The sequence below is a fragment of the Artibeus jamaicensis genome, unplaced genomic scaffold (genome assembly GCF_021234435.1).
Source record: "Artibeus jamaicensis isolate MK-2021 breed Jamaican fruit bat unplaced genomic scaffold, CSHL_Jam_final contig_311, whole genome shotgun sequence".
In the NCBI taxonomy this organism is placed as follows: domain Eukaryota; kingdom Metazoa; phylum Chordata; class Mammalia; order Chiroptera; family Phyllostomidae; genus Artibeus; species Artibeus jamaicensis.
The window spans coordinates 1225110-1253024 of NW_026521717.1; the positions used below are offsets into that span (position 1 = coordinate 1225110).

Below are 27915 nucleotides of genomic sequence, written 5' to 3' on the forward strand. Positions count from 1 at the left end.
AAGTGTTTAGATGCTCTTAAGTTTCTGAATCTACGACATGTGAAATGACATGAAATTTAAAGGAAGAATTCTTCTGGCTCCTTTGTGAGCTCCCTCCCATTTGTCTGATGCCTTCTTGAATGTATGGGTTGTGCTCCTTAGAGATTCGGTAGTCCCTTTCACATCCCAGAGTACCCGTTTGACAGAGGATTTGGTGGGGGTTGGTGGGCAGTTAAAGGAGATGGGGGAAAGCTTAGTCTTTCTTGGCAGAAAATCCCAATTTTGCTCCTGGTTCAAGTGGGGCAATCCTTAAAGAGCAAGAACTCCATGAAACACATACCCTGTTAGTTCCACCAGCTTTGCCAGACGTGTATATTTCCACCTCCCACAGGGATGGGGCTGTGGGAAAAGATAAGTGCCACCCCACGCGCCTACGCCTGGCGGCCCAACACTCACGCCGCAAATCGCGCCTTTCCACGCTGCACTCGGTGCAGCCCCAATGCGCAGGCGCAGGCGCATGCGCAAGGACTGGCGCTTGGAGCTCTGTGGGTAGGGAGAAGCCGGCGATCATGGCAGCAGGCAGGCTCCGTGACCTGGCAGTGGCAGGTGGAGGAGAGAGTAGTGAGAGTGACGATGATGGCTGGGAGATTGGGTATCTCGATCGGGCATCTCAGGTAGCAGAGGAGGGTTTTTCTTCACTCTCCCAAATTTCCTTCCTGACTCTCAAAGGCCCGGCTTCGTGAAACTTCTTCCTCACCCGTTCCCCAAACTCGTTTTTCCAGTGGAAATACAGGCTTTTGGATTTCAAACAAACCCGCAAAGTTTTCGTTTTTCCTTCCAGTGCTTTACATCGACAGAATTTCTTTAAGTTATTAGTGTAGTAATTATTCACTTGGTTTGGACCCGTCCTGACCTGTTCCCTTTTAAAGATCATTTTAGAATGAATTCTTTACGAACTTTGTATGTCGCCCAACCTATCTCCGTCAAAAAAAAAAAAATTTTACCAAAGACCAAACGTTGTTTACTGCTGAAGTGGAAATGAAAATATGTAAAATGATTTTTTTAAACTTTCTGCTTTTTCAGAAGTTAAAAGGCCTGTTACCCACTGAAGAAAAGAATGAAACATTTAAGAAAGCATTGACCACAGGAGATATTTCATTGGTCCAAGAGCTCCTAAATTCTGGTGAGAAATAAGGGATAGTTTCAACCCAACCCAATTGTCTTAAGTTAACAACTGTTTCTAATTTTTCAAGTTTTGAGTTGCCTTCCTAATGAAATCACAGTGAGTGTTAATACAGGCAGTATCTTACATATCTTTCTCAACTGAGTTCTCTTTGCCTTTTCTTACTCTAATTTGGAATGCCACCCTATTACCTTCCATAGTTCTTCCACATTCTCAAGAGCATTATTCTGACTAGTCGTACCCCACTATGATAATTATTACTCATTTTTCTCAGCATTTTCTTGTTCTATTATATGTTTCTCAAATATTTATTCTAGTTATGTACATTTCAGCTACGTTCTTTTCCTGTGCTCTGGTGTGTGTGTATGTGTGTGTGTAAAATAAGCCCTGAGTTTGGAATCAGAATACCTGGGTATGTGTTCCCTTGGCTAGTCAGTGTGGTTCCCTGGAAAAGGCATTTAAACTTGAAGAACCTCAGTTTCTTCATGTAAAGCATCTTAATTCTGGCCTGGGTCCCACAATAATTTTTCTGCGGATCAAATTAAATATATTATTTTTTAAAATTACCTTGACATAGAAATGTGAGTTGTTGATAATAATGATTGAAATTAGCCAAATAAATAATAGTTGTTTGCCATCTACTTGTAGATACAAAACATATACATACAAAATAGTTAAGTGATATTGTGTATAGAAAAATGTTTGTCTTCTATGCTAGAGATGCTTTGTGGTTTAGCAGAAAGTAAATCATTTTGAATTTGAGTACTAGTCCTGCCACGGATGGCTCTATAATCCTGACCAATCACTAAGCCTTCAAAAGCTTCAGTTTCACCCCTTTTTAAATGGGATACATTATATCAAAGGTATTTTCTTGGGTGGGTACTAAAATGAGAAAATATATTAATAAAGTTTTTAGACCATATAGGCATTATGTAAATATTAGCTGTTCAAAAAAAGAAGAATCTGTATGACTGTAGACAGTGGAACTTAAGTTCGTAATTGAAGAATGAAATTGGATAAAATTTGAATAATAGAGGCTTAAAACCTAATATAAACACATGCAGGAGTGTGCATAGAAGAATAGGCAGAAATTAGTTTAGAAAAGAAAGTTTGCCTTAGGAGTAGTGGGACTAGGTGCAACAAAGTGAAGGAGGCTCCTGAAGGGTGAGAACTTGAAAAGAGCCTACTGGTAAAGTAAGAATTTAGTCAACCTTTTATAACTGTTTAATTACAAAATTTTTAAAAGTTCATTAAAAAAGTCAATAATAGGCAGATAAGGTGCTTCTCGGATAAGATCAAATTCAAGGAGTTCATCATCACCAAGCCCTTATTATATGGAATGTTAAAGGGACTTATCTAAGAAAAAGAAGATAAAAAATATGAACAGTGAAAGGACAACAAACTCACAGTTATTAACAACCACACCTAAAACTAAAGCAAACTAAAAGGACAGCTAGATCAGGAGTGGAAACATGGAAATGAAGATCTCAAGGAGGGTTAGCACAGGGGAGTAGGAGGAGGAGAAGGGGGGAGAAGGTACAGAAAATAAGTAGCATAGACAGTAGATAGAAAATAGATGGGGGGCAAGAATAGCATGGGAAATATAGAATCTAAAGGACTTGAGACACATGGTCATAAAAGGGGGGAATGGTGGGGAGGGGGTGTGCAGGGTGGAGGGGAATGAAGGGGGGAATAGAACAACTGTAACAGCATAATCAATAAAAAATTTTAAAAAGTCAATAATAATATATAGTTATAAACAGAAAGATACCTTTCACCCCCATTCCTCTAAAATCTCTCACAAGTCATTCCAGTTTTAGTGTTTCCTGGTTCCCTTCCAGATGTCATCACTTAACACTTATGAAAATATTTTTAAATATTCCTTTTTGTGGAGGTGACTTTTCCCGCAAGTCCCCCACCATGGATGAAAGTAAACACTACTAAGACATGATCTGCTTGGGGAGGAGAGGTGGCCAGTTTCTCCGAGGAAAAAGGCCAGGAGCAGTGGCCAGTTTCTCAGAGCAAAAAGGCCTTGAGCCCCTTCCTCCAGGTGCTTTTATTGGGTTGTAATACACAGGAATACAGGGCGGCAAGGATCAAACAGTACATAACATTTCAAAGAAATCTGAGGCTTAGTCTGAGTCAGTGTTTGTCAGGAAGGGGGTTTTGCAGAAACTTTAGGGTTTCCTGCTTGGACCCTTAACATGTGAATGAAAGCACTCTTAACAAAGCAGGTTTCACAGTTTTTTTTAGGAATTCTTTGTGATCCCAGATTTTACCCCTGAATCCGGATTCGCTCTAGCAAGGCAAGGAGCTGCACCCCTCCCCATCAGGTATTCAGGCTTAAGTGGATTAGTGCCAGGAAGCATTTCTCCCAGAGGACATATGAACTTGGGCTGTGTCACATAGCTGGGGGGCAAGGGTCCATTGCTTGCACTTTGTTGCAGCCCCCCCCCCCGAGTCCTTCCACGATGGCCTCCCAAGTGATCATGTCTGGCTTAGGTTGCTCCTCGCTGTGAGGAGATTTACCCGTCATCAACATTGACCATGCTTTGGGGGCAGGGAGGAAACAGGCAGCGTTTGCTACCAGAGACAAGCTTTGTCTCCTGTGGCTCTCATTCTGGAGGTTGCTCACTCATCTTTAGCCGTGGGCGTTAGTTACAATTCCTGAAACCAGGCAGAGTGGTCCCCAACAGCCCTTCAGAGTCATTCCTGTTGATACATATTTCTGCACCAGTTGAGAAGTTTAATTAAAAAAATGAAAGCTTCCTTTGAGTCAGCCACTCCACTTTTAACAATTCAGTCAAGTATGTCTCAGTTTTTATTATTCTGCCATGTACTATTTTCAGTTCTTTTTAAATTATTAAGTATTTCAGACATTCAGAAAGGTATGGAGATATCTCTCTTTTTCCCTGGAGATAACGACTTGCCTATAGTTGGTATTTATCTTTCCTTTGCATATCTTCAGATTTTTACTTTATATGTATACATCCCAAGACAATATACTGTTATTTTGAATATTTTTGAGTTACATAAATTTACATAAATTGTGTTGTTTTGGCTGGTGTGGCTTAGTTGGTTGAAGCATTGTCCTCTGCACCGAAAGGCTGGGGGTTTGATTGCTGGTCAGGGCACATATCTAGGCTGAGGCTGGATCCCTGAGAGGCAACCAAATGATGGTTCTTTCTCACATCAATGTTCCTCTCTTTCTTTATCACCCCTCCTCCCCTCTCTCAAATCAATACACACATGTTTAAAACTATTTAAAAATATATTAGGCTGGTCAAAAAATTTTTCTGTAAGACCGTTCTAGTAATGTTTAGTTGTCTTTAACTTCATTTAAAACAATTTTGTTAGATTGTATTGTGACCACTGTTATATCAGCATGCATTTAAAAACTTAAAATTGGTAAATTATTGTGCAGCCATTTTAATACTGAAGATGGAAGGAAATATGCAACATTTTCAGCATGTTATGCTTTATTATATCAAGGAAGGTAAAAATGCAACTAAAATGCAAAAAAAAAGATTTGTGCAGTATATGGAGAAGGTACTGTGACCTGTTGAACATGTCAAAAGTGGTTTGTGAAGTTTCATGCTGGAGTTTTCTAACTGGACGATGCTCCATGGTTGAGTAAACCAGTTGAAGTTGATAGGGATCAAATCGAAACATTAATTGAGAACAATCAACATTATACCATGGGGGAGATAGCCAACATACTTAAAATATCCAAATCAATAAACTTATTGGTGAAAATGAAAATTGTGTCTTTTATGGAAAAAATCTGAACAGGTTTTTTGGCCAACTCAATATGTCTATTGTGTCAGTCTTCTTAAACTTCATGTTTTAATACTATGCCTTCTGGCCCAGTGGCTCAGTTGTTTGGAGTGCTCTGCACCAAAAGGTTACAGTTGATCTCTGGTCAGGGCATATAATATAGGTTGCAGGTTCAGTCCCTGGTTGGAGGTGTACAGAAACCAGCTAATTGGTGTTTCTCACATCAATGTCTTTCTCCTAACCTCCTTCATCACTCTCTAAATTCAGTAAATATCTCCTCAGTTGATGATTAAAAAGCAAATAAAGTAAACTATGCCTAGAGCATAATAGATGCCTTTTTGAATATTATAAGTGGTGATGATTAAGAATTTTTATACTAACATGCTGCATTTGCTTATCTTTTTCTTTACATTGTTTCTTTTTATGGTTTGAGCAGTAATGTCATTAAAGAAACAATAATGAGAAAAAGTTGCTTGTCTGATCTTATTCATATGCTTTTAGTTGTAGCCATTTAAAGAGAAAAATTGGCTAGAGAAGACAGGTTGCACCAACAGTGTATGTATGTACTAAGAAGGTTTTATGTTGTTTTCTTTCAGTAATTATCGTCACTTTATGTCAGTTAAAGTTGGACAGTCGGGAGTAATATTTCAACAACTTAATGTAGATATTCTCTTCCTCTGTGTGGATGGGACCCTTGATAGCCAGAGACTATAAAACTGTAAATTAAAAGGTGTTAAAGGAAGGCTTATATTCAGTGGTTTTCACATATAGGTGTTCTCTGAAACAAAAACATTCTACTTTTATTCTTAATATTAGCAAATATTTATTATCTTGAAGAGAGAGATAACTACTTAAATCCTGATCTCTTTATAGAAAAGACTACTTAATTTTAATAGATTTCATTCACTGCCTTTTTGTATCTTTGTTCTTGTATCACATTTTCTGTGCTCTTCCCCAGTCCTAGATCCAAACCTAGCTCAGTACAACAATTTTTTTCTTTTTTAATATGATCAATGCAGTCAGTGATCTGGGATGAAATCAGGTGATTCCAAGGGTTTTTCCCACTAATGGCTTGAGGATGTTAAAGTTAGCTGCCTCAGCTAGCTCTTGTTCTTTCTAGTTTTTATCTATTTATTCCTTCCTGTCCCATTCTGGATAGTGGCTTTAAAACTTAACCCTGCTCCTCAGGCCTGATAATCTCATCTAGGCCTTTTCTTATTCTGGTACACTGTTTGTCATTCATTTGTTTAGGGCCAAACACTGTAGTCATTTTGACTTATTCTTTTCTATCACTTCTCCTCTTCAAAGTAATTTTAAATTCTGATGATCCCACCTTTGAAATGTTCTTTTGTATTACATTCTTTTTCTCCCTACTGCCCTTGCTGTGACTTATACATAGGATTCTCATCTCATAACTACTCTTCCTGCCTCCTGTTCACTCTTACTAATGGTACCTTTGTTGTCTTTATAATACAAATATAATGGTGTCAATTCCTGGATCCCATATACAGTTCACATTTAATAGAGCTTTCATAATCTAACCCTAACCTACCTTTTTAGCTTCATGTTTGGCAAGGTCCCTGTGTATAAATTTTGTGTTAGAAAAGAAGTTAAGGAAATTTTAATAATATACATGGTGCTTATCATCTTAAAAATGTATAATATTCTTTATTTTTTTAGAAAGAGGGGAAGGGAGGGAGAAAGCGAGAGAAACACTGAGGTGAAAGAGAAACATTGACTGGTTACCTCCAGTAGGTGTCCCTACTGGGGGCTGAACCTGCAGCTTAGGCATGTGCCCTGACTAGGATGGAATTGGCCACCTTTTGCTTTGTGGTAGGATGCCCAAGCAACTGAGCCACACTGGTCAGGGAAGAAATGTATAAGAGTCTAATTAAAAAGACAATTTACCTCTATGAAACCTTTACCAACTTCCTTAGAGAGATAATGATAGCATGTAAACTTGTTATAATATGTGTATATTAATACACATATTATATAATACATGAATAAAAACATTTGTTAGATAAGGTCTCTTGAAACACAGCACCTACAAGTGAAAATGAAGTTAGCTAAATTATTAAAGTGTAGTTTTAATCATTTTGCATTTTTGAAGACATTATTACCACAAAATTCTTTCCTATTATAAAGTGTACATAGTCATGTCACATGCCCAGTACTTTAAGCATATTAAGGTGACTCTGTGTGTGTGTGTGTGTGTGTGTGTGTGTGTGTGTGTGGTGTGGCAGAGGCTTTTAAAAGCTTGTTTTTATTTTGACAGGCATTAGTGTAGATGCAAGCTTTCGGTATGGATGGACTCCCCTTATGTATGCTGCTAGTGTTTCCAATGTAGAGCTGGTTCGGGTCCTTTTGGACAGAGGTGCTAATGCAAACTTTGATAAGGGTAAGATGTTTTGAATATTTAATATATGTGAAAACTTACTTTGTATAATTCCTTGTTTAGAAGCCTAATCATATTCTGTTAAGGTGTGGTAATATATACTTTTCATGCTCTGCTTTCATATATTTACTTGAAAATAAACCTTTGTCCATAAAAAAAATATTAAGGGTAAGGTGTTTGAGATAATGTAACTGATTATGTTTACTGTGATTTTCTTGACTTCCAAGCAGCTTTACACAAGTGAAAAAATTAAAGCAGTTTTAAAAACCTCTTTGTATAGTTATATTAGGTGAATAACATACAAAATCAAATTAAAAGCCATAGAAATTTTGAAAAACTTCCTTCCCAAAGAGGTAGATTGCATTTATATTATTTTTATAACTGGTTGTGTTATTATATATCTTTAGCTTCTATGCTAAAGGATTTGGGTTATTTTTACAAAGCAAAAATGCATTGGCAGAAAACATTGAAAAGCTGATAATTTTGTGGAAAACTACTTGAAAATCAGTGCTTGAAATTTAAAACTTAACTCTAAATTATTCTGAAGTTGTTTCAAACATAGTTTATTAAATCCATATTTTTCTTTGTTATTAAATGATTTCTACTGAGTATTTCTTTGAGAGCTTTTGAAAAATAAGAGTATATGTGCAAGTCCAGTTTAATTATTATATTGAAAAACTGATTTTTTTGTTTTTTATATGTTTCAAATGAGCAATTAAATTCATTTTATAATTCAGGTATGGGTTTTATTTTCAAATTAATTTTCAATCAAATTTGTACCAACATTAGATATTTCTAAAGCCATTTATATTTAGTTTTCTCTTTTATATATTTTATTTATTTATTTGTTTTTATTTAATTGTTGTTCAAGTACAGTTTTCTGTCTTTTATTCCCATCCCATCCCACCTCCCCAGTGCTCCCCACCTCCCTCCCATTCCCCCCCCTTAGTTGTTGTCCATGTGTCCTTTATACTAGTTCCTATAAATCCTTCCCCTTTTCCCCTGAAATTCCCTCCCCTCTCCCATCTTAACAGTTTTATGTTTAACTGGCTGCTGTGATGAGTTTTTCTTTTTATCACATTATTTTAAAATATCACCCAATGAAAGCTAAATTTAGGACTGAGATTTTTGAAACTATATAAAGTATTCTGCTCAAAATAGAGTCATTTTCTTATCTTCTTGTAATCAGAGGAATACCTTACATTTAGAAAGAGTTTTATATTTTTCATAGAATGTTCACATAAATTCTCTTATCTATTCAACAACAGCTTCATCATGCAGAGGGCAGATATTAGCTCCTATCTACAGGTCAGGTCTACTGAGACATTAAGATATTACTGTAGTCACAGTTTATTGGTGGTAGAACTGAGACTAAAGTGTGTATCTTTATACTTGGTCAATATTGAACCACTAATGTAAACCATGGCTGCCATGACCTATTTTGAATTCCTGATTTTTACTTAAAAAGTGTTTTTGGTTTTTAAATCTACCCCGATCTCTGCTGATGTTGTAGGAGCCAAGGGAAGAAGTATTATAGTAAATTGGATGAGCTCAGAAAGATCAAGTAGAAGAGGATTGAGAAGATCATTTTCAGTAGGACAGTTTGGGCATAGCCAGATTTCAGTGAGTTGTCTAATGAGCGGGAAGTAGGAGTAAAATCAGAGAATATCAATCATTGTTTTTCAACATGAGTGCAGCAAGGCAAATTTTAATCAACCAAAAAGTGTTCAACTGTGGGCAATATCTCTACACCTAATCCATGCTCTTACCTACTTTCCTATTCTCTTTGTGTGTGTGTGTATTAAAATCAGATTTTATTGAAAAATGTATTTGCATACTGCTCTCTGCTGTTTAAAATGTCATTTTTTAAATTCCACACTTTACTGTTATATGTAAGATTTTCAAAGATGGCTGAGGTATCCTTTTTTTTATTGTTCAAGTACAGTTATCTTTATTTTCACCCCATCATGCACCCCCACTCCACCCATCCCTGCCTCCTACCCTCAAACCTACCCTCACCCAAATCTGGCTATGCCCAAACTGTCCTACTGAAAATGATCTTCTCAATCCTCTTCTACTTGATCTCTCTGAGCTCACCCAATTTACTATAATACTTCTTCCCTTGGCTCCTACAACATCAGCAGAGATTGGGGTAGATTTAAAAACCCAAAACACTTTTTAAGTAAAAATCAGAAATTCAAAATAGGTCATGGCAGCCTTGGTTTACATTAGTGTCTTTAGTAGGAGATACAGACTCCTACCCTCTTGGCTTTAAGAAATAGGAATAGGGCCCTGGCTGGTGTAGCTCAGTGAATTGAGTGCAGTCCTGTGAACCAAAGGGTGGCCAGTTCAATTCCCAGCCAGGGCATATGCCTGGGTTGCAGGCCAGGTCCCCAGATGGGAGTATATGAGAGGCAACCACATATTGCTGTTTCTCTCCTTCTCTTTCTCCTTCCCTTCTCCTCTCTAAAAATAAATAAATAAAGTCTTTTAAAAAATAAATAGGAATAGGGAAAGTAAATTAAGAATCGGATTATAGATATAATTTAGAGATTAAAACAATTCATCCCTAATCTCATTTTTTGATGAAGGAAGACAAAAAGTTGTCTACTAAGATAAAAAGAATTGGGAATAGGTTGTAGAATTTTAAGAGTGCAGTAATTTTTATTATCTTTTGAATGGTAAAAGAAGTCAGTTAGATACACTTACTGATGAAGGAAGTTTCTCATTTTTTTATTGACTATAGATAAGCAAACTATTTTGATAACCACATGTTCAGCTCGTGGCTCAGAGGAACAGATTGTGAAGTGTGTAGAACTACTACTTTCAAGAAATGCTGATCCAAATGCTGCTTGTAGGTAAGAGCCTTATTATCTGTTTAGAAATTATGGATACTTTTATTTGATTATCAGACTTAAATATGTGATAGTATTATTTTAAAAAAATTATAAACAGTGTGTTTTTACTTGGTCATATAGCTGATGAATGAAAATAGGTCTTAAGGTCATAGTTCCAATTGTATAAGATTATCAAAGGAAGAAGTGTGTATTATGAAGGTCATCTTTTAGTTTTTAATTTTTAGAACAATGTCCTAAGAATTTGAAATGAAAGGGAAAGGAAGACAATATACTGTATCATTTTCTGTGAATCACATACTCAAAAGAATATTTGAGCTATAAGCCTCTTAACTTAGTGTTCTAATGCTTAAACTCACTAAACAATTTTATTTAAATGCTAAAGTATATATCTAAAATAACAAATCAAAATATTTTCATTTTCCTACAGCTTTTCCAATTATGTTATCATATATTTAATAGTGCCTAGATGCAAAGAAAACAATAGTAAATATACCTTGCATCTTTTGAAATGTCAGTGATTTTTTTTAAATGAACCAGATTACTTAAAATGTCTATTATTAACTTCCTTCATCTCTGGCTCCATTTTCCTGTTAAATCCCTGTTTTATTTAATAATCAAAGTGAAGAGAGGAGAGGAAGAGATGGAAGTAGCCCATCTAACAGAAGTATGTCTAGCATGAATAGAATAATTGTTTATAATTCATTAATTCGAATATAATGATCTATTATTATTATTGATAATTCAAACAAATATTTTTAATATAGAAATAACTACGCTTGATTAGAAGTATTTTTTCTTTTTTTCCTTTTGAAAAATTTAATCTTTATTTTTTCCATTAGCATTTAGTTCCCTTATACCTCCCTTCCCCCAGCAATCATCACACTGTTGTGCATGAGTCCTTCTTCTTTTTTGCTCAATCCCTCATCCTCCTACCACTCCCCTTAGCTGTCATCCTATTCTTCATCTATGAGGCTGTCCCCATTTTCCTTGTTAGTTTAGTTTGTTCATTAGATTCTACATATGAATGAAATCATATAGTCTTGTCTTTCTCTGACTGTCTTACTTCACTTAGCATAATGGCTCCATCCATACTGTTGCAAAGGGTAAAATTTTCTTCTTTATGGCTAAGTAGTATTCCATTTTGTAAATGTTTCATATTTGTTTTATCTGCTGATGGACATTTGGGCTGTTTCCATATCTTGGTGGTTGTAAATAATGCTGCAGTGAACATAGGGGTGCTTATGTTCTTTCAAATTAGTGTTTTGGATACCTTCAGATATATTCCAGAAGTGGGTTCACTGGGTCAGGAGGCAGATCCATTTTTAATTTTTTGAGGAACCTCCATAGCATTTTCCACAGTGGCTGCACCAATTTGCATTTCACCAACAGTGCACAATGGTTCCCTTTTCTCCACCTCCTCACCAGCACTTGTTGTTTGTTGATTTATTGACGATAGCCATTCTGACCAGTGTGGGGTGACTGTGATTTTAATTTGCATTTCTCTGTTGATTAGTGATACGAAGCATCTTTTCATGTCTATTGGCCATCTGTATGTCCTTTTTGCAGAAGTGTCTATTCAGTCATTTTTCCCATTTTTAATTAGGTTGTTTGTTTTTTTGGTGTTGAGTTTTATAAGTTATTTATAAATTTTGGATATTAACCCCCTATCAGATATATTGGCAAATATGTTCTTCTATTCTGTGGCTTATGTTTTTAGTCTGTTGATGGTTTGCTTTGCTGTGCAAAACTTTTTAGTCTGATGTAGTCCTATTTTTTTTCCTTGCCTGGGGAGTTATATCCAAAAAATATTTCTATGAGCAATGTCCAAGATTTTGTTGCCTATGTTTTCTTCTATCATTTTTATGTTTTGGGCTCTAACATTATGTGTTTCATAGATTTTTAATTTATTCTCATGTGTGGTATAAGAAGTATAGTTTCATTTTTTTGCATGTATCTGTCCAATTTTCCCAACAACATTTATTGAATAAACTATCTTCCATTATTCATGGAAGTTTATTCAATAAACTTCTATGAATAAACACATGGAATGTATTTGCTTCCTCTGTCAAATATTAATTGACTGTAAAAGTGTGGGTTTGTTTCTGGGCTCTCTATTCTGTTCCATTGAACTAATGTATTTGTTTTTATGCCAGTACCATTTTGTTTTTATTATTGTGGCTTTATAGTGTAGCTTGATATTAGGCAGCATGATTCTTCCAGCTTTGTTCTTTTATTAGCAAGCTGTTGGTGTGCAGGGCCTTTTGTGATTCTATATAAATTTTTGAAATATTTGTTCTACTTCTGTGAAATACCTCATTAGAATCTTGATAAAAATTGCATTGAACCACATGATGATATCAGTAGATGCAGAAAAAGCATTTGATAAATCCAGCAGCCATTTATGATTCAAAAAAAAAACCTCTCAGCAAAGTGGGATTAGAGGGAATATACCTAAACATAATGAAGGCCATATGTGACAAACACACTACCAGCATCATACTCAATTGGTAAAAATTGTAAGTGTTCCCCTTAAGATTGGGAACAAGACAGGGATATCTACTTTTACCTCTCTTATTCAACATAGTACTGAAAGTTCTAGCCACAGCAATCAGACAAGAAGAAATAAAAGACATCCAAATTGGAAAGGAAGAAGTGAAACTGCCTTTATTTGCAGATGACATAATACTGTACATAGAGAACTCCAAAAATTCCAAGAAACTACTAGAACTGATAAATTAATTTAGCAAAGTAGCAGGATACAAAATTAATATCCATAAATCAGTTACATTTTTATATGCCAATAAAAAATAACAAGAAGGGAAAGTAAGAAAACAATCCCATTCAGAATTGCTACAAAAAGAATTAAAACTAGGAATAAACCTAACCAGGTATGTAAAAGACCTGTGCTCCAGAGAATTTTAGGACACTGAAGAAAGAAATGGAGCAAGATACAAATAAGTGGAAGCACATACTGTGTTCATGGATTGGAAGAATTAACATCATTAAAATGTTCACACTGCCTAGAAGTATTTTTTTCTAATTAAGTTTTCATTCTAAGCACTTGGACAGCAGCTTTGGAAGGCACCATACAGCTTTAGATAATCCCCAGATCTTACCTGAGATGTATGGATTTTGATTTAGTGAAGTTGTTTTGAAGCCAGGTCTATTTTATCTCCCAGTGGACAATGGGCAAGTCTGGAGAAATTTTTGTCAACCTGGGAGAAGCTACTGCCATCTAATGGCTAGAGGCTGGGGTTGCTGCTAAACATCCTACAAAACAGAATAACCCCTCAAAACAAAAAATTACCCATCCCAAAACATCAGTAGTGCCAAGATTGAGAGACTGAGTGTGAGGAAAGTCAAGGCTTGTAGAGTGGATAATCAGTGTTTAACAAATAAATACTTATTTTAGGAAAGGAACTTCCTTCAAATTCTTAGCAAATTATTCAGAGGAACTCTTTTCATGCCAATCTGTAATTAGGATTTGATTGTACCTTGGACTTTTTAACTCCAGGACCTCTAGCTGAAGTAAACTTTAATGGGTGCTATAAATTTTTTACCTTTAGAAGTGGCTTATCATAATAAGATTTGCCTCTGTGGGTTCAATGGAATTTTTTTTCTGGGCTCTTCAAAAAAATGTTTCTTTTCATTACTTTTACAAGGTATATTATAGATAGCAAAGTCTTTACCCTCCCAATCACTTATTTTCTTGTGAACACACTAAAGAAGTCAAACAAGCCAGTGTCATAGGTTCTAGATTATTCTGCTGTTAAAGCTAGAAGGCATCTTTTAGATGCATAGGGTATATCTGAAACAAACATTTCATTTAAGTTAAAATAATACAAGGTTAACATCTTAAGCTAAAACTATAAGGCAACCACACAATTTCCAAACTGAAACCCAGAAAACTGTTGAATTTGAAAGAACAAAAGATTTAGATTAGTATGTACTCAACTGAAATAGAGAATTCTATAGCATGGTTCCAGAACAATCTGCACCTAATTAACACATGTGAGAAATACCTTAAAAACTATTCAGCTGCCTTTATGTTTATGGTCAAAGCATAAAGCAGTGAAATGATTGAATCTTGTTTTCTTATAGAAAGTGAGGATCTTGATAGAGCTGAAAAGAGAATAAGTTATGACAAATAGTGCTTTTAGGTTTTATATTTTATAAATTGGATGGCATTAGTGGGCATAGAAGGATACCATGCTGCCAGTGTAAAAGAAAAAAAAAATCTCAGGACACAAGGAGAGTGCAATGAGATCAGGGGAATTTTATAGATAATTCATTAGCAGTGACCAAATTCAAAACCTATTAGAAGATTTTAAGTTTTAGTTTCTTTTGCAAAGCACCAGCACAGAAGAAACCAAGGATTCAGAGATACATGAGGAAACTACTATTCAGATGTAAAGGAGAGAAACATATTTAGAGGAATTTATTTTCAACATGTTGTCATAGCCTCTTTTGTTGAATAGTTCTGCTTAGAAAAATTACCTCTCAAGAATAAGAGCACAAGGGAAGAGTTGGCCATAAAACTCTTAAATGGCTGGGTTATATGAAAGTTAAATGGTCATATGCTTACCGGTTGCAAAGGAAGTTAACCTGTGACTTTTTTTATAACTAAAATGATATCAGTAGTCTTGTTTCATGAAGTGAAAGTTACAGAAAAATCTTGGAGATCAGCCTCTAAACTAGAGACAGAAGTCTCAGTTTTAGTATATATACTCTTCTAGTTTTTATAGACTTAATTGAAAAGAGAGGTTCTTAGTTTATATATAAAATGGAAAAGGAAAAGGAGGCTTTTACCTATATCATAAACAGGCAAATTATTCTAGCTCTTATAATAGAAGTGAATCAGTTAATCAAATGTATGGTTTGGTTCTGTTTGCAGAAAAACTGAAGAGAGAAGAAAAATTTTGAGAACACTTCTGAATTCCCTATACCTAGAGATCTTGCTGAAAAGTACTGAGAGAATTCTGTAATAGTTTAATTTTTCTCTGAACAACCCAATAATTCTTTATTTTTCAATTATAGTTGACTTTCAATATTATTTTATATTTGTTTCAGGTATACAGCATAGTGTTTAGACCATCATATGAAGTGATCCCTCTGATATTTCAAGTGCCCATCTGACACCATACCTAAGTTAATACAGTATTATTTATTGACTGTTCGCCCTATGCTGTATTTTATATCCTGTGACTATTTTGTAACTGCCAATTTGTACTTATTTTATTTTATTTTTAAATATATTTTATTTATTATGCTATTGCAGTTTTCCCATTTCCCCCCCTTTATCCCCTGCACCCTGAACATCCCTCCGACACACATTCCCCCCCTTAGTTCATATTCATGGGTTGTACATATAAGTTCTTTGGATTCTCCATTTCCTATACTATTCTTAACCTCTTCCTCTCTGTTTTGTACATACCAACTATGCTTCTTACTCCCTGTACCTTTTTTCACATTCTCTTCCCTTCCTTTCCCACCTGATAACCCTCTAGTGATCTTCATTTCTGATTCTGTTGCTGTTCTAGTTGTTTGTTTAGTTTCTTTTAGTTTTGAGGTTTTATTTTTAGCTTCAGTTGTGGATAGTTGTGAATTTGTTATCATTATAGTGCTCACATTTTGGTAATCATTTTCTTAGAAAAGTACCATTAACATTTCGTATAGTAAGGGATTAGTGATGATGAATTCCTTTAACTTGACCTTATCTGGGAAATACTTTATTGCCCTCCCATTCTAAATTATTGCTTTGCTGGGAAGAGTAATCTTGGGTGTAAGTCCCTGCCTTTCAGAACTTCGAATACTTCTTTCCAGCCCCTTATTACCTGTAAGGATTCTTTTGAGAAATCAGCTGATAGTCTTAGGGGAGCTCCTTCGTAAGTAACTGTCTCCCTTTCTCTTGCTGCTTTTAAGATTCTCTCCTTATCTTTAATCTTGGGTAATGTAATTATGATGTGCTTTGGTGTTTGCTTCCTTGGGTCTAACCTCTTTGGGACTCTGAGCTTCCTGGACTTCTTGGAAATCTTATTTCCTTTGCCAAGTTGAGGAAGTTCTCCTTCATTATTTTTTTCAAAATAAGTTTTCAGTTTCTTGCTCTTCCTCTTTTCCTTAAGGCATCCTTAATGATTTGAATGTCAGAATGTTTCAAGTTGTCCTGGAGGTTCCTAAGCATCTCCTAATTTTTTTTTTTAATTCTTTCTTCTTTCTGTTCTGGTTGAATGTTTATTTATTTCTTCATCTCCAAACCATTAATTTCAGTCCCGGTTTCCTTCCTGTCACTGTTGGTTTCCTGTATATTTTTCTTTATTTCACTTTTCATAGCCTTCACTCTTTCCTCCATTTTTGGAACCATACTCAGTCATTTCTGTGAGAATTTTGATTACCAGTGTTTTGAACTGTGCATCTGATAGGTTGGCTGTCTCTTCATCACTTCATTGTACTTTTTCTGGAGTTTTGATCTGTCCTTCATCTGGGCCATTTTTTGTGTGTCTGTGCATGCCTGTTAGTAGTAAGGGGTGGAACCTTAGGTACTCACTAGGGTGGGGCAACCCACCCTTGCTGCATCGTGGTGCAATATGTGGGGGAGGGGTTCAGGAGGGAACAATGCCACTTGCTCAGCTCTCTTCCTTTTTCAGTCATTTCCCTCACTTCCCACAAGCAAATTGGGCCCTTCTGATGCTAATTCCCAGGTGGGTGGGTTTGTGTACATTCTAGGATTCTGTAGGTCTCTCCAACAAACTCTCCTGTGAGTCTAGGAGTTTCTCCCACTGCCTCAACCCCCACAGGTTTTTTCAGTGAGAGGTTTTGAGACTTTATTTCCCCTGGCTTTCACCCTGGGTTGCTGGTCTGTCTTGCATCCTAGTTGTTCCTTCCAGTTTTTCCATATAAAAATGTGGGACCTACCAGTCCACCAGTTTTGGACACCCACCCCTGTCCGCTAGCTGCCCTCTTGCCACAAGTCCTCTTTGCCCTGGCTGCCTGTCTCTTCCCCTCCTGCTGGTCTAGATGAATGTTTCTTCTTTAACGCCTGGGTTGTAGACTTCCACACAGTTTGGTTTTCTGGCATTTATAGTTATTTTTGTTTTTAAATTTCTTGTTGTCCTTTTGGTTGTGGGAGGAGGCACAGTATATCTACCTATACTTCCATCTTGGCTGGAAATTTAATTTATAATTTTTTATTGTGCATAATTGACATACAGTAGAATATTCTATTCAGTTTACAGTCAGATTGTTTTTGACGAGTGCATACATTTATGTAACTCATAACCAAATTAGAATATTTCTGTCATCCTGGAAAGTTCACCCATTCCCCTTTCCAGTGCTCTGGACCTTATTTCTACCACTATAAACTAGTTTTTGATAGTATAAAATGTCTAAAGAGATGTATACAGTATTTTGTGTTATGTAATTTCTTGCACTCAGGGTAATATTTTAAAGATTTGTCCATGTTGTTTGTATCAGTAGTTCATTACTTTTAGTGCTGAGTTCTATTCTACTGTGTGTATATTACATAATAAATTTAAGAGATGTGAAGAAGTCTTTATGACCTTAGAAAGAGAGCTGACTGGCTTGGGAATTAAAAGCCAATTCAGTAGCCCAGAAAAACAATAATATATGAAAGGCTATAAAATTGTTGAAATACTTCAGTAGGCAGAAATGAAGGTATGTTAAAGCTCTGTGGTAAGGCAGTGTGAGTACCTACAACATCGTACATGTTTCTCTGTCCCTAGCAGCTCTGATTATTAGGTCCAAGCACCTGTAGCCAGCCAGTACTTTGGCTTGGCTTCCCCAGTGGTTTACATATCACTCATTTCTCACACCCTCCCCAGATTCCTTGTGCCATTTCCCCCAAAGTTTCCATAAAACTATTAAGTTCTGCCTGTCCTTTCCCCTACCTCCCCTAACTTTCTTTTCTTCCTTTCTTTTTTGAATTTGTTTATTGTGGTAACATAAAATTTGCCATTTTAACCACTATTAAGTGTACAATTTAGTGTATTTTTATTGTAAATTTTTTACTCAGGCATCTGAGGCTTGCAGTTTTTTTTTGAGCAATGCCTACTTTTCTAGCTTGAGTTCCCAGTTAAGCTAAATAGAGACAAGAGCCTTGTGTAAGTTTTACATGTAGCTATAACTATCTGCTGCTTTGTTTTACCTACTGAATTGTTTTTTGGGAATGCCATTTGGTATTTGTTGTTTGTTTTGCTTCAGCAAGACATATATGTTGAACATCAGTATCACTAAGTGCTGTTATATTTTCAGCTTTCATCTACTTCTTTAGCAATTATAGCTCATTATTATAGTAAACATTTATAGAGCAACTGTCATTTGCTTGAAGATTTATTTTGCCCTCAAATTTTATATGTAAGTAGAATTTTCAGTCTGCTAATACCATTAAATTCTTAGATGTCAATGTTTTTTTGCAAAACATCATTTTTTTTTTACCAACATTACTACTGTTTCATCTTGAAAATGACTAGTGAAAAACATCAGTTTAATGTGGTATCATTACGGCATCCCTGTGCCATGTGAAACATCATTATGACAAGTATCTTCTGAATTTTGAATTGATGCCTCAGTTCTGGGGAAGTCTCATTCATTATCTCTTCAAATATTAACTCTGTTCTATTCTTCCATTTCCTGGGTCTCTGTATATCTGTTAGACCATCTCATTGTGTCTTCATTGTCTTTGTTCTTTTACATCTCTTGGTTTTACTGTGTAACATTCTGGGTAATGGTTTCTAATCTACCTTCTAGGTCATTGACTCTCACTTCACCTACTTCTGATTTATTGTTAAAGTAATCAATTGAGCTTATAATTTCAGTTACTTTTATTCTAGAATTTGTGTTTGATTCTTTTTAAAATTGGTGGGTTCACTTTTTATGTAGGTTCTTATTCCCTGAAAATATTTACAAGCTCCAGATTAAAACTTCTTTAATATGGTAAACATACAGTCTAGATGTAACATTTATATCTGAAATCTTTGTAGGTTTGTTTTTGTTATTAATAGGTTCTCATACTTCTCATTTATGACTAGGTGCTAGTCATTAGATTTTAAAACTTTCTTGTAGGAATAATATGAGGCCTAGGTTGCTCCATCAGAAAGGATTTTGTGTATTTCTGAAAGATGCCTGGGGCACCTTAATACTACACTAATAGTATTAGTCCAGTACTCAATGTAATCTGAGCTCAGGGTTGAAGTTCCCTGGACCATTCTTGTGATATAAACCTAAAGAGCTGGTTTATCTCTGATTTATTCTGCCTCTGATGGTGTAGCCTTAGAGTCTGACTTAATATGTCTTGCATATGATTTAGTTAACTCTGTACTTTGTATAGGCTTTGAATTTTGTTCCTCTTGAGATTCAGCACTGCCAAAGCTATGGCTTGTTTTTCCACCAGGTTCCTCATAACTGAAAAATACCCTCAAGGCAAAAGCAACTGAGAATGCTGAGTTTATTTTTCACTTTAGGATTTTGCCATCTAGATTTTGGTTAAGTAGTTCCTCAATATACTCATGTTATTAGTTCTTTAGTTTTTAAGAAATGAACAATTTTTTTATTTAGCTGATTTAGATGCCGTCATAGATTTAGTACAAATTATCCAGCTTGTGATTACTGAAAGTAGAAATCAGCATTGTCTAAATTTTTAAATATTTTTTATTGTTCAATTATAGTTAACATACATTGTGTTAGTTTCAGATGTATAACATAGTGATTAGGCATTTATATAACTTAGAAAAGTGACCACCCCAATAAGTCTAGTACCCATCGGACACCATACATAATTACTGCAATATTATTGTCTATGTAACTGTCATTTGTACATCTTAATCCCTTCCCCTTTTTCACCCATCCCTCCAACCTTCATCCCATCTGGCAACCATCAAAATGTTCTCTGTCTCTGAATTTGTTTCGGTTTTGTTTGTTCATTTATTTTGTTTTTTATTTGTATTGTTCTCCAACCAAAATATTTTCTTATATTATCAGTTTAAATTAAAGTTTTATTTACATTCAATATTATTTTGTATTAATTTCAGGTGTATAACATAAGGATTAATAATCATGTATTTTACAAAGTGTTCCATCTGATATTTACTGTACCACCTGTGACCATACATAATTATTACAATATTATTGACTATATTTCCTATGCATTACATTACAACCCTATAACTGTTTTGTAACTACAAGCTTGTATTTCTTGATCCCTTCACCTTTTCACTCAGAACCCCAGTCGCCTTCTCATCTGGCAACCATCAGTCTGTTCTCTGTATCTGTGAGTCTGTTTCTATTTTGTTTGTTTGTTTATTTTGTTTTTTAGAGTCCATTCATATATAAGTGAAATCATATGGCAGTTTTCTTTCTCTGGCTGACTTATTTTATTTAGCATAATACCCTTTAGGGCCATCCATGTTGTCTCAAATTGTAATATTTCATTCTTTTTTATGGCCAAGTAATATTTTGTTGTATATATGTACCACTGCTTTTTTATCTACTCCTCCATTGATGGGGCACTTGCATTGCTCCCATATCTTGGCTGTTGAAAATAATGCTGCAATGAACATAGTGTTACCAAATCCAAACAGTAGGGGGGATCTCACTACTTGCCACCTACCACGCAAATCTCCATAGTTGGAGTTTGGCAGAGAAGAAATGAATCTCTTAATTAATGGCTAGTTTCTGACTAAAATATCTGGGCAACAAAAGTAAAGGACAAGGAAAAGTCAGAGTATGACATCAAAAATAGCCATATAAATATTTGTCATTACAACTCCTATATTGGTTCAAGAACTGAAAATAACACAAGTACAAAAATCTGTTCACAGTGCTGACTCTTATCACCAAGGTCTTTGGAAATCATGATAAGTTTCTGCCTCAAAGCCTGCTCCTTCTAAGACAACCAAAGAAAAAATCACCCTGTCACTTTGCCAGTCAGTTCAAGGTTGAGCCAGGAACCTCTTTTCCCACACAAAAGTACCATGAATATAGGTGGCTTTGCTGGTCTGCACTTGCTGTCCACCTGTGCCCCTAGGTCTCTGCTCACAAGCCCACACTGGCCCTGGCCACCACTGTCAGGCCAGCTGGCAAGTATTGCCATGCCTCGCCCTTCCAGGGAAGGGGAAAGAATCAACTAAATTCTTGCTTCCTGGTGTTCTCTGTTTCAAAAGTCCTCTGCTAGAATCCCATGTGCACCAAAAGCCCGCAAGGGTGTCCAGCATTTGAACCAGTGAAAGGCAGTCTTGTCCATGGTTGCCATTCCCCTCTTCTAGCTACCATGTTTAACAAGGTGGCATGGTCTCCAGTCACTCATGCAAATATCAAACCCTCCCCTATTTCTGGGGGGAGGGAGTCCCCCCATTGCAGTAGGAGAACATATATTCTTTCAAATTAGTGTTTTCAATTTCTTCAGGTATATTCCAAGAAGTAGATTTGCTGGGTCATAAGGCAGTTCAATTTTTAATTTGTTGAGGTAACTTGATACTGTCTTCCACAGTGGCTGCCAAAATTACAGTCCCACCAACATTGCATGAGGGTTCCCTTTTCTCCACATCCTCGCCAGCACTTGTTTGTTGATTTATTGATGATAGCCATTCTGACAGTTATGAGGTGATATCTCATTGTGGTTTCAATTTGCATTGTTTGATTATTAATGAAATTGACAATTCTTTCGTATGCCTATTGGCCATCTGTATGTCCTCTTTGGAATAGTGTCTGTTCAGATCTTTTGCCCATTTTTTAATTGGATTGTTTAATGTTTTGGTGTTGAGTTGTATGAGTTTTTTTTAAATAAATTTGATATGAAACCTTATCAGCTGTATTATTGGCAAATATCTTCTTCTATTCAGGTTTTCTTTTGTTGATGATGCTGTGTAAAAACCTTTGCTTGATGTAGTCCCATTTGTTTATTTTGCCTTTTGTTTCCCCTCCCAAGGAAATATATCGGAAAAAAATTACTGAGAGAAATGTTCAAGATTTTACTGCCTATATTTTCTTCTAGCAGTTAATGGTTCTGAGTCTTACATTTAAGTCTTTAATCCATTTTGAGTTTATCTTTGTATATGGTGTAAGAAAGTGGTTTAATTTTATTTTTTCCATGTATCTGCCCAATTGTTCCAACACCATTATTGAATAGACTATGTTTACCTCATTGCATGTTCTTGTCTCCTTTATCAAATATTAATTGGCCATATAGGTGTGGGTTTATTTCTGGGCTCTCTATTCTGTTCCAGTGATCTCTGTGTCCTTTTTTATGGCAGTACCATGCAGTTTTGATTACTGTAGTCTTGTAGTATAGGTTGATGTCAGGTCATGATACCTCCAACTTTGTTCTTCTTTTTCAAGATTGCTGTGGCTATTCAGGATTTTTTGTGGTTCTATTATGGGTTTTTGGAATATTTGTTCTAGTTCTGTGATAAGCACCATTGGTATTTTGATAGGAATTGCATTGAATCTATAGATTGCTTTCAGTAGTATGGAGATTTTAATTATGTTAATTCTTCCTATCTGTAGCATGATATATACTTCCATTTATTTGTATTTCTTTAATTTCTGTCTTCAGCGTCTTATAATTTTTTGAGTACGGGTCTTTTACCTCCTTGGTTAAATTTATTCCTAGGTATTTTATTTTTTCATGCTGTTGTAAATGTGATTGTTTTCTTAGTTTCTTTTTCTGATATTTCATCATTGTTATATAAAAATGCAACCAATTTCTGAATATCTATTTTTGTCCTCCTACTTTACTGAATTCATTTATCAATTCTAGCAGTTTTGGTGGAATCTTTAGGGTTCTTTATGTATAGTGTCATGTCATCTGCAAATAATGCCAGTTTCACTTCTTCCTTTTCAGTTTGCATGCCTTTTATTTCTTCTTTTTGTTTGATTGCTGTGGCCAGAACTTTCAGTACTATGTTGAGTATGAAAGATGAAAATGGGTATTTTTTTTGTTCCTCGTCTTAAGGGAAATGCTCTTTTGTTTTCCCTCACTGAGTATGACATTAGCTGTGGGTTTGTCATATGTGTGTGTATGTATGTATGTATATATATATATATATATATATATATACACACACACACACACCCTTTATTATGTTAAGGTATGTTCCCTCTATTCCCACTTTGCTGGATTTTAGTCAGATGCTTTTTCTACAGTCTATATGATCATATGATTTTTAGCCTTCATTTTGTTTATGTGGTATGTCACAGTAATTGATTTGCCAGTATTGTGCCAACCTTGCATCTCAGGAACAAATTCTACTTGAACTCATTGTGTGATCTTTTTTAATATATTGGTGAATTCAGTTTGCTAATGATTTCTCAGGGGTTATTACTGCTATATTCATCAAGGATATTTTGTTTTGTTGTTTAGATTTCATATATCAGTGAAATTCTGTGCTATTTGTCTTTCTCTGACTTATTTCACTTAGCATAATTCCCCCAAGGTACATTCATGTTGTTGCAGAAGGCAATATTTCATACTTTTTAATGGTTGAGAAGTATTCCACTGTATGTATGTGCAGTATTCCACTGCACTTTCTCTTTATTTATGCATCTGTTGAGGAGCACTTAGGTTTCTTCCATATCTTGGCTATTGTAAATAATGCTACATTGAAAATATGGGTGCATATGTGTCTTTTAATTAGTTCTGGGATTTCTTCATATAAACACCCAGAGTAGAATTGCTAGGTTCTTCTTTGTTTCTTTTTTTTTTTAATTTTTTTTCAGGGTATTCATTTTATTATTTTTTTAAATTTTATTTACTTATTTTTAAAGTGCAGTTTTCTGTCTATTTCTCCCATCCCAGCCCAACCCGCCCCGTGCTCCCCACCTCCCCCCCATTTCCACCCCCTTAGTTCTTGTCCTTGTGTCTTTCATACTTGTTCCTCCAAATCCCTCCCCTTCTTTCCCCTTAAATTCCCTCCCATCTCCCCTCTGGTCACTGTCCCCCTATTCTCTATTTCAGTATCTTTTGTTTTTATTCTGCTTGCTTGTTTGTTTTGTTGTTTAGCTTCCTGTTAAAGGTGAGATCATATGGTATTTGTCTTTCAACACCTGGCCTATTTCACTCAGCATAAAGCTTTGTTTCTTGTTATAGCCTTTTTTTTAAAGTTTGTTTTGTCTGATATAAGTGTTACTACTCTTGTTTTTTCTTTGTTTCCATTTCATGAAATACTTTTTCTACCCCTTTACTTTTCAGTCTTTGTATGTCTTTTGATCTGAAGTTAGTCTCTTGTAGGCAGCATCTGTAATGGTCTTGTTTTGTGAGCCATTCAGCCACCCCTTGTCTTTTTATTGTAATACTTAATCCATTTACAGTTAAAGTAATTGTTGATAGAAATGTAGTTATTGCCATTTTATCATTTATATTTTTATCTTTTTTCTTCTTAATGAACTCCCTTTAATGTTATAATACTGGTTTGGTGGTGATAAACTTCTTTAGCTTTTTCTTGTCTGGGAAATGCCTTATCTCTCCTTTTATTCTTAAATGACAGTCTTGCTGGTTAATATAATCTTGACTATAAGTCTTAGTTCTCATCACTTTGAATATTTCATGCCAATCCTTTCTGGCTGGAAAATTTTCTGTTGAGAAGTCAGCTTTCACTCTCATGGGAAACTCTCTTGTAGGTAAGTAATGCTCTTTGTCTTGCTGGTTTTAAGATTCTCTCTTTGCCTTTAACCTTCAGTACTTAAATTATGTGTCTTGGTGTGTGTCTCTTTGTGTTCACCTTGTTTGGGACTCTGCTCTTTCTGCACTTGTATGTCTATTTTCTTCACCAGGTTAGGGAAGTTTTCCATCATTATTTTTTCAAGTAAGTATTCAATCTCTTGCTCTCTCTTCTTCTGATTCTCTCTGATATGAGTGTTGTTAGGCTTGATGTTGTTCCAGAGGCTCTCAAACTACCCTAATTTTTAAATTTTTTTGTTTGTTTGTTTTTGCTGTTTCAAGTGGGTGTTTTTTACTGCTTTGTCTTCCAAATTTCTAATTTGATCCTCTGCTTCATCTAATGTACTCTTGATTTCATCTAGTGAATTCATTTCAGTTATTTCAGTCTTCATTTCTGTTTTTTTATATTTCTATCTTTTTTTATGTTTCCTATTCCTTTGTTGAAGTTCTAAATTTATCTACTCTTTTCCTAAGTTCACTGAGCATCCTTTTGAGCAGTGTTTTGAACTCTGTACCTGGTAGATTACTTGCCTCAATTTTGTTTGGTTCCTTTTGTAGTTTTGTTCTGTTATTTCATTTGGGCCATGTTTGTCTTCACTTTCTGGCTGCCTTCCTGTGTTTTGTTTCTATTAGGTACAGCTGCTACATCTCCCAATCTTGGTAGAGTGGTCTTATGTATTAGGTATCCTATGGGTCCAATGACACAGTCTCCCTGGTCACCTAGAAGCAGCCAGCTTCACTTCTGAGTGCTCCAGGTGTTGCTCTTTTGTTGGTTGTGTGTGCCCTCTTTGACTCGGGCTGGCACATTAATGGGAGGGATTGAAACTCAGGCTGAGTGGTTGTGAGGGTTGACAGTTACTACAGTGGAGGAGCTATTGTGCAGGGCCTAACTCTACAGGGCAGCATTTGCTTTAGCAGGGTTCTAGTGTCTGCCAAGTCTGCCCTTTGCATGTGTGGTTTATTGAGGTGGTTGGGTGGTACTCTGTTGTGGTCTGAAGCTGGCCATCCAGTGTGTTGGTTCTGTGGCCTCTTGGAAGGAGTTCTGGGGCAGGCCAAAGTCAGCTGCTGCCTGTGCCTGCCCACAGCCACTTGGTATGAGGTACACAGTGATCTGAAGATGGTTCCATCTTATGCTGGGCTTGGAGGAACCTGGGAGAGGGCTAGGCTGTGAAGTGAAGCTGGCTGCCTCTAGTTCTAGACTTAGGGATGTGTATTAAGAGATATAGGGCACTCTGAGACCAGATGCTGCTATTTGGGGATTGTAAACCCTTGAGAGATTTTAGGAAAGACTAGTGCATGAGCCAAGACAGGTCATTTGTATAGAAAAGCCACTGCAATTTGCTTGGGTGAGTTGGCTAGCCACGTGTTCACCAGGTTAATGCAGACTAAAACAGATGTGGTGCCCAACTGTGTCTGTAGGCTGGTTTGGGGGAGGGTTCAACAGAGGAACAATGGCCTCTGCCAACACCTCTGAATGTTGAGAAAGCTGCCCATACAGACCTCGCCCTGGAGGCAGACAGTTCAGTTCCTCCCTGTATGTCTCTGGAGCCTTGAGCTGCTGCCCTAGTGCTGGAGCTCAGTACCAGCGAGTCTTGTCAGTAAGTAAGTGAGTGGACCCCTCTTAAGAGGAATATCTGGGACTCCAGAAGGCCACTGTGTCACTCATTGCCAATCTCTGATGGTTTTCACAGCTAGAAGTTATGGTGACTTCTCTGAGCTGGGGGCACCTAGTATGGGGCTGGAAACCCTTGCTCCTTAAGGAGGGATGTCTGCAGGTGAGATATTTTTCTGGATTTTTAACCACCACATCTGTGTGGGACTAGCCCTTTGAGCATCTCTGCTCCTTCTATCAGTCTGATTATGACTACTTCTGTGTATCCTTAGCATCATCTAAATTTTTAAACTGCTTTTTACTTAATGTTTCTATTAGTTCTTTAATTTTTTGTACTTCATATAGACTTTTCTAATCCTGTGAAAAATAGCATTGATTTAATATTTAATGATTAACTTTCTATATTAGTATATAAAGATCTATCCTGTCCTTTATTTTTTCTTACTTTTAAAAATTCATTTTATTTTTCTTCCTGTGGGACTAATGGTCGAAACATGACAACTTGAAAGTCATGTCAAAATTAACATAAATCATACCTTATGTTTCTCTTGGATCAGGCTATGGACAAACTTAGCACATTGTAGTATGTCTAACAAATATGGGAATTTAATACTTGTTTATTTATTTGGCCCTTAGAATTTGTTTCTAGGCTGAGGTTTTTAATTTTGTTTTTAAAGGAAGCATTTATTAGGTGTTTCCTGTATGCTAGTTACTGTGTTAATTGCACTTAAATGTGTTATCTGATATATTTTTTTCAACTAGAAGTAGATGGCATGTTATTTGTGTAAGACAGAAAATTGACACTAAAGTATTTAAGACTTTGGCTGTAGCAGAGATTTATTCTGAACAGGATCTACCATTGGAATGCAGTTATATGTTCCATTTCGTCTAGATTTAGGATTAAGTTACATCTTTTCCAATTGTTGTAAAACACATTTGTGTTAAATTGTCTTATATCTTTGTGTTTTTTCCATCTCTTTCCCAAGGTTATTGTAGGTAGTTGAATATTAAAACTGTGGAGTTTTTAAATCAAAAAGATTTAAGATTGCAAAAGGAAGTGCGTAAACAGAAAAATATTAAGCACTTTGATTCAGCTTAATAATATTTAGCCCTGAGAACAAATGGCCTACAATCGCTTAGTTGGAACTTGGCAGTTGTGCCAAACTGTGGACTTAACATTTCTTTTTTTTTTTGTATTGATAGTGCAGTGACATATTATGCAGTAAGATATTATAAATTATGAAAGTCTAAAAGGTTTGTGCCAGATGATTGGATACATGATAAAATTTGAAACCTTCTGCCTTGCCTTAAATTTGGAGTTGACATTTTTATTGTTAGGTTAATAAATCTTTAAAAAGTATATATATTCAGTAGTAAACACTTCTCTCTTTAGGGATTATGTGGGGTTTTCCCAGTTTGCAAAACCATTTTCTTAAAAAT

At 35.8% G+C, this 27915-nt stretch overlaps 1 protein-coding gene across 1 annotated transcript in view; it reads left to right on the plus strand.

The window, feature by feature from the left end:
- Positions 1–548: 548 nt before the first annotated feature.
- Positions 549–27915, plus strand: part of ASZ1 (ankyrin repeat, SAM and basic leucine zipper domain containing 1) — an 80188-nt gene continuing 52821 nt past the window's right edge. The window contains exons 1-4 of the mRNA XM_053662961.1: positions 549–653; positions 1063–1162; positions 7218–7340; positions 10084–10195. Of these exons, the coding sequence (XP_053518936.1) occupies positions 549–653; positions 1063–1162; positions 7218–7340; positions 10084–10195 (440 nt within the window). The remainder of the gene's footprint in view (positions 654–1062; positions 1163–7217; positions 7341–10083; positions 10196–27915) is intronic.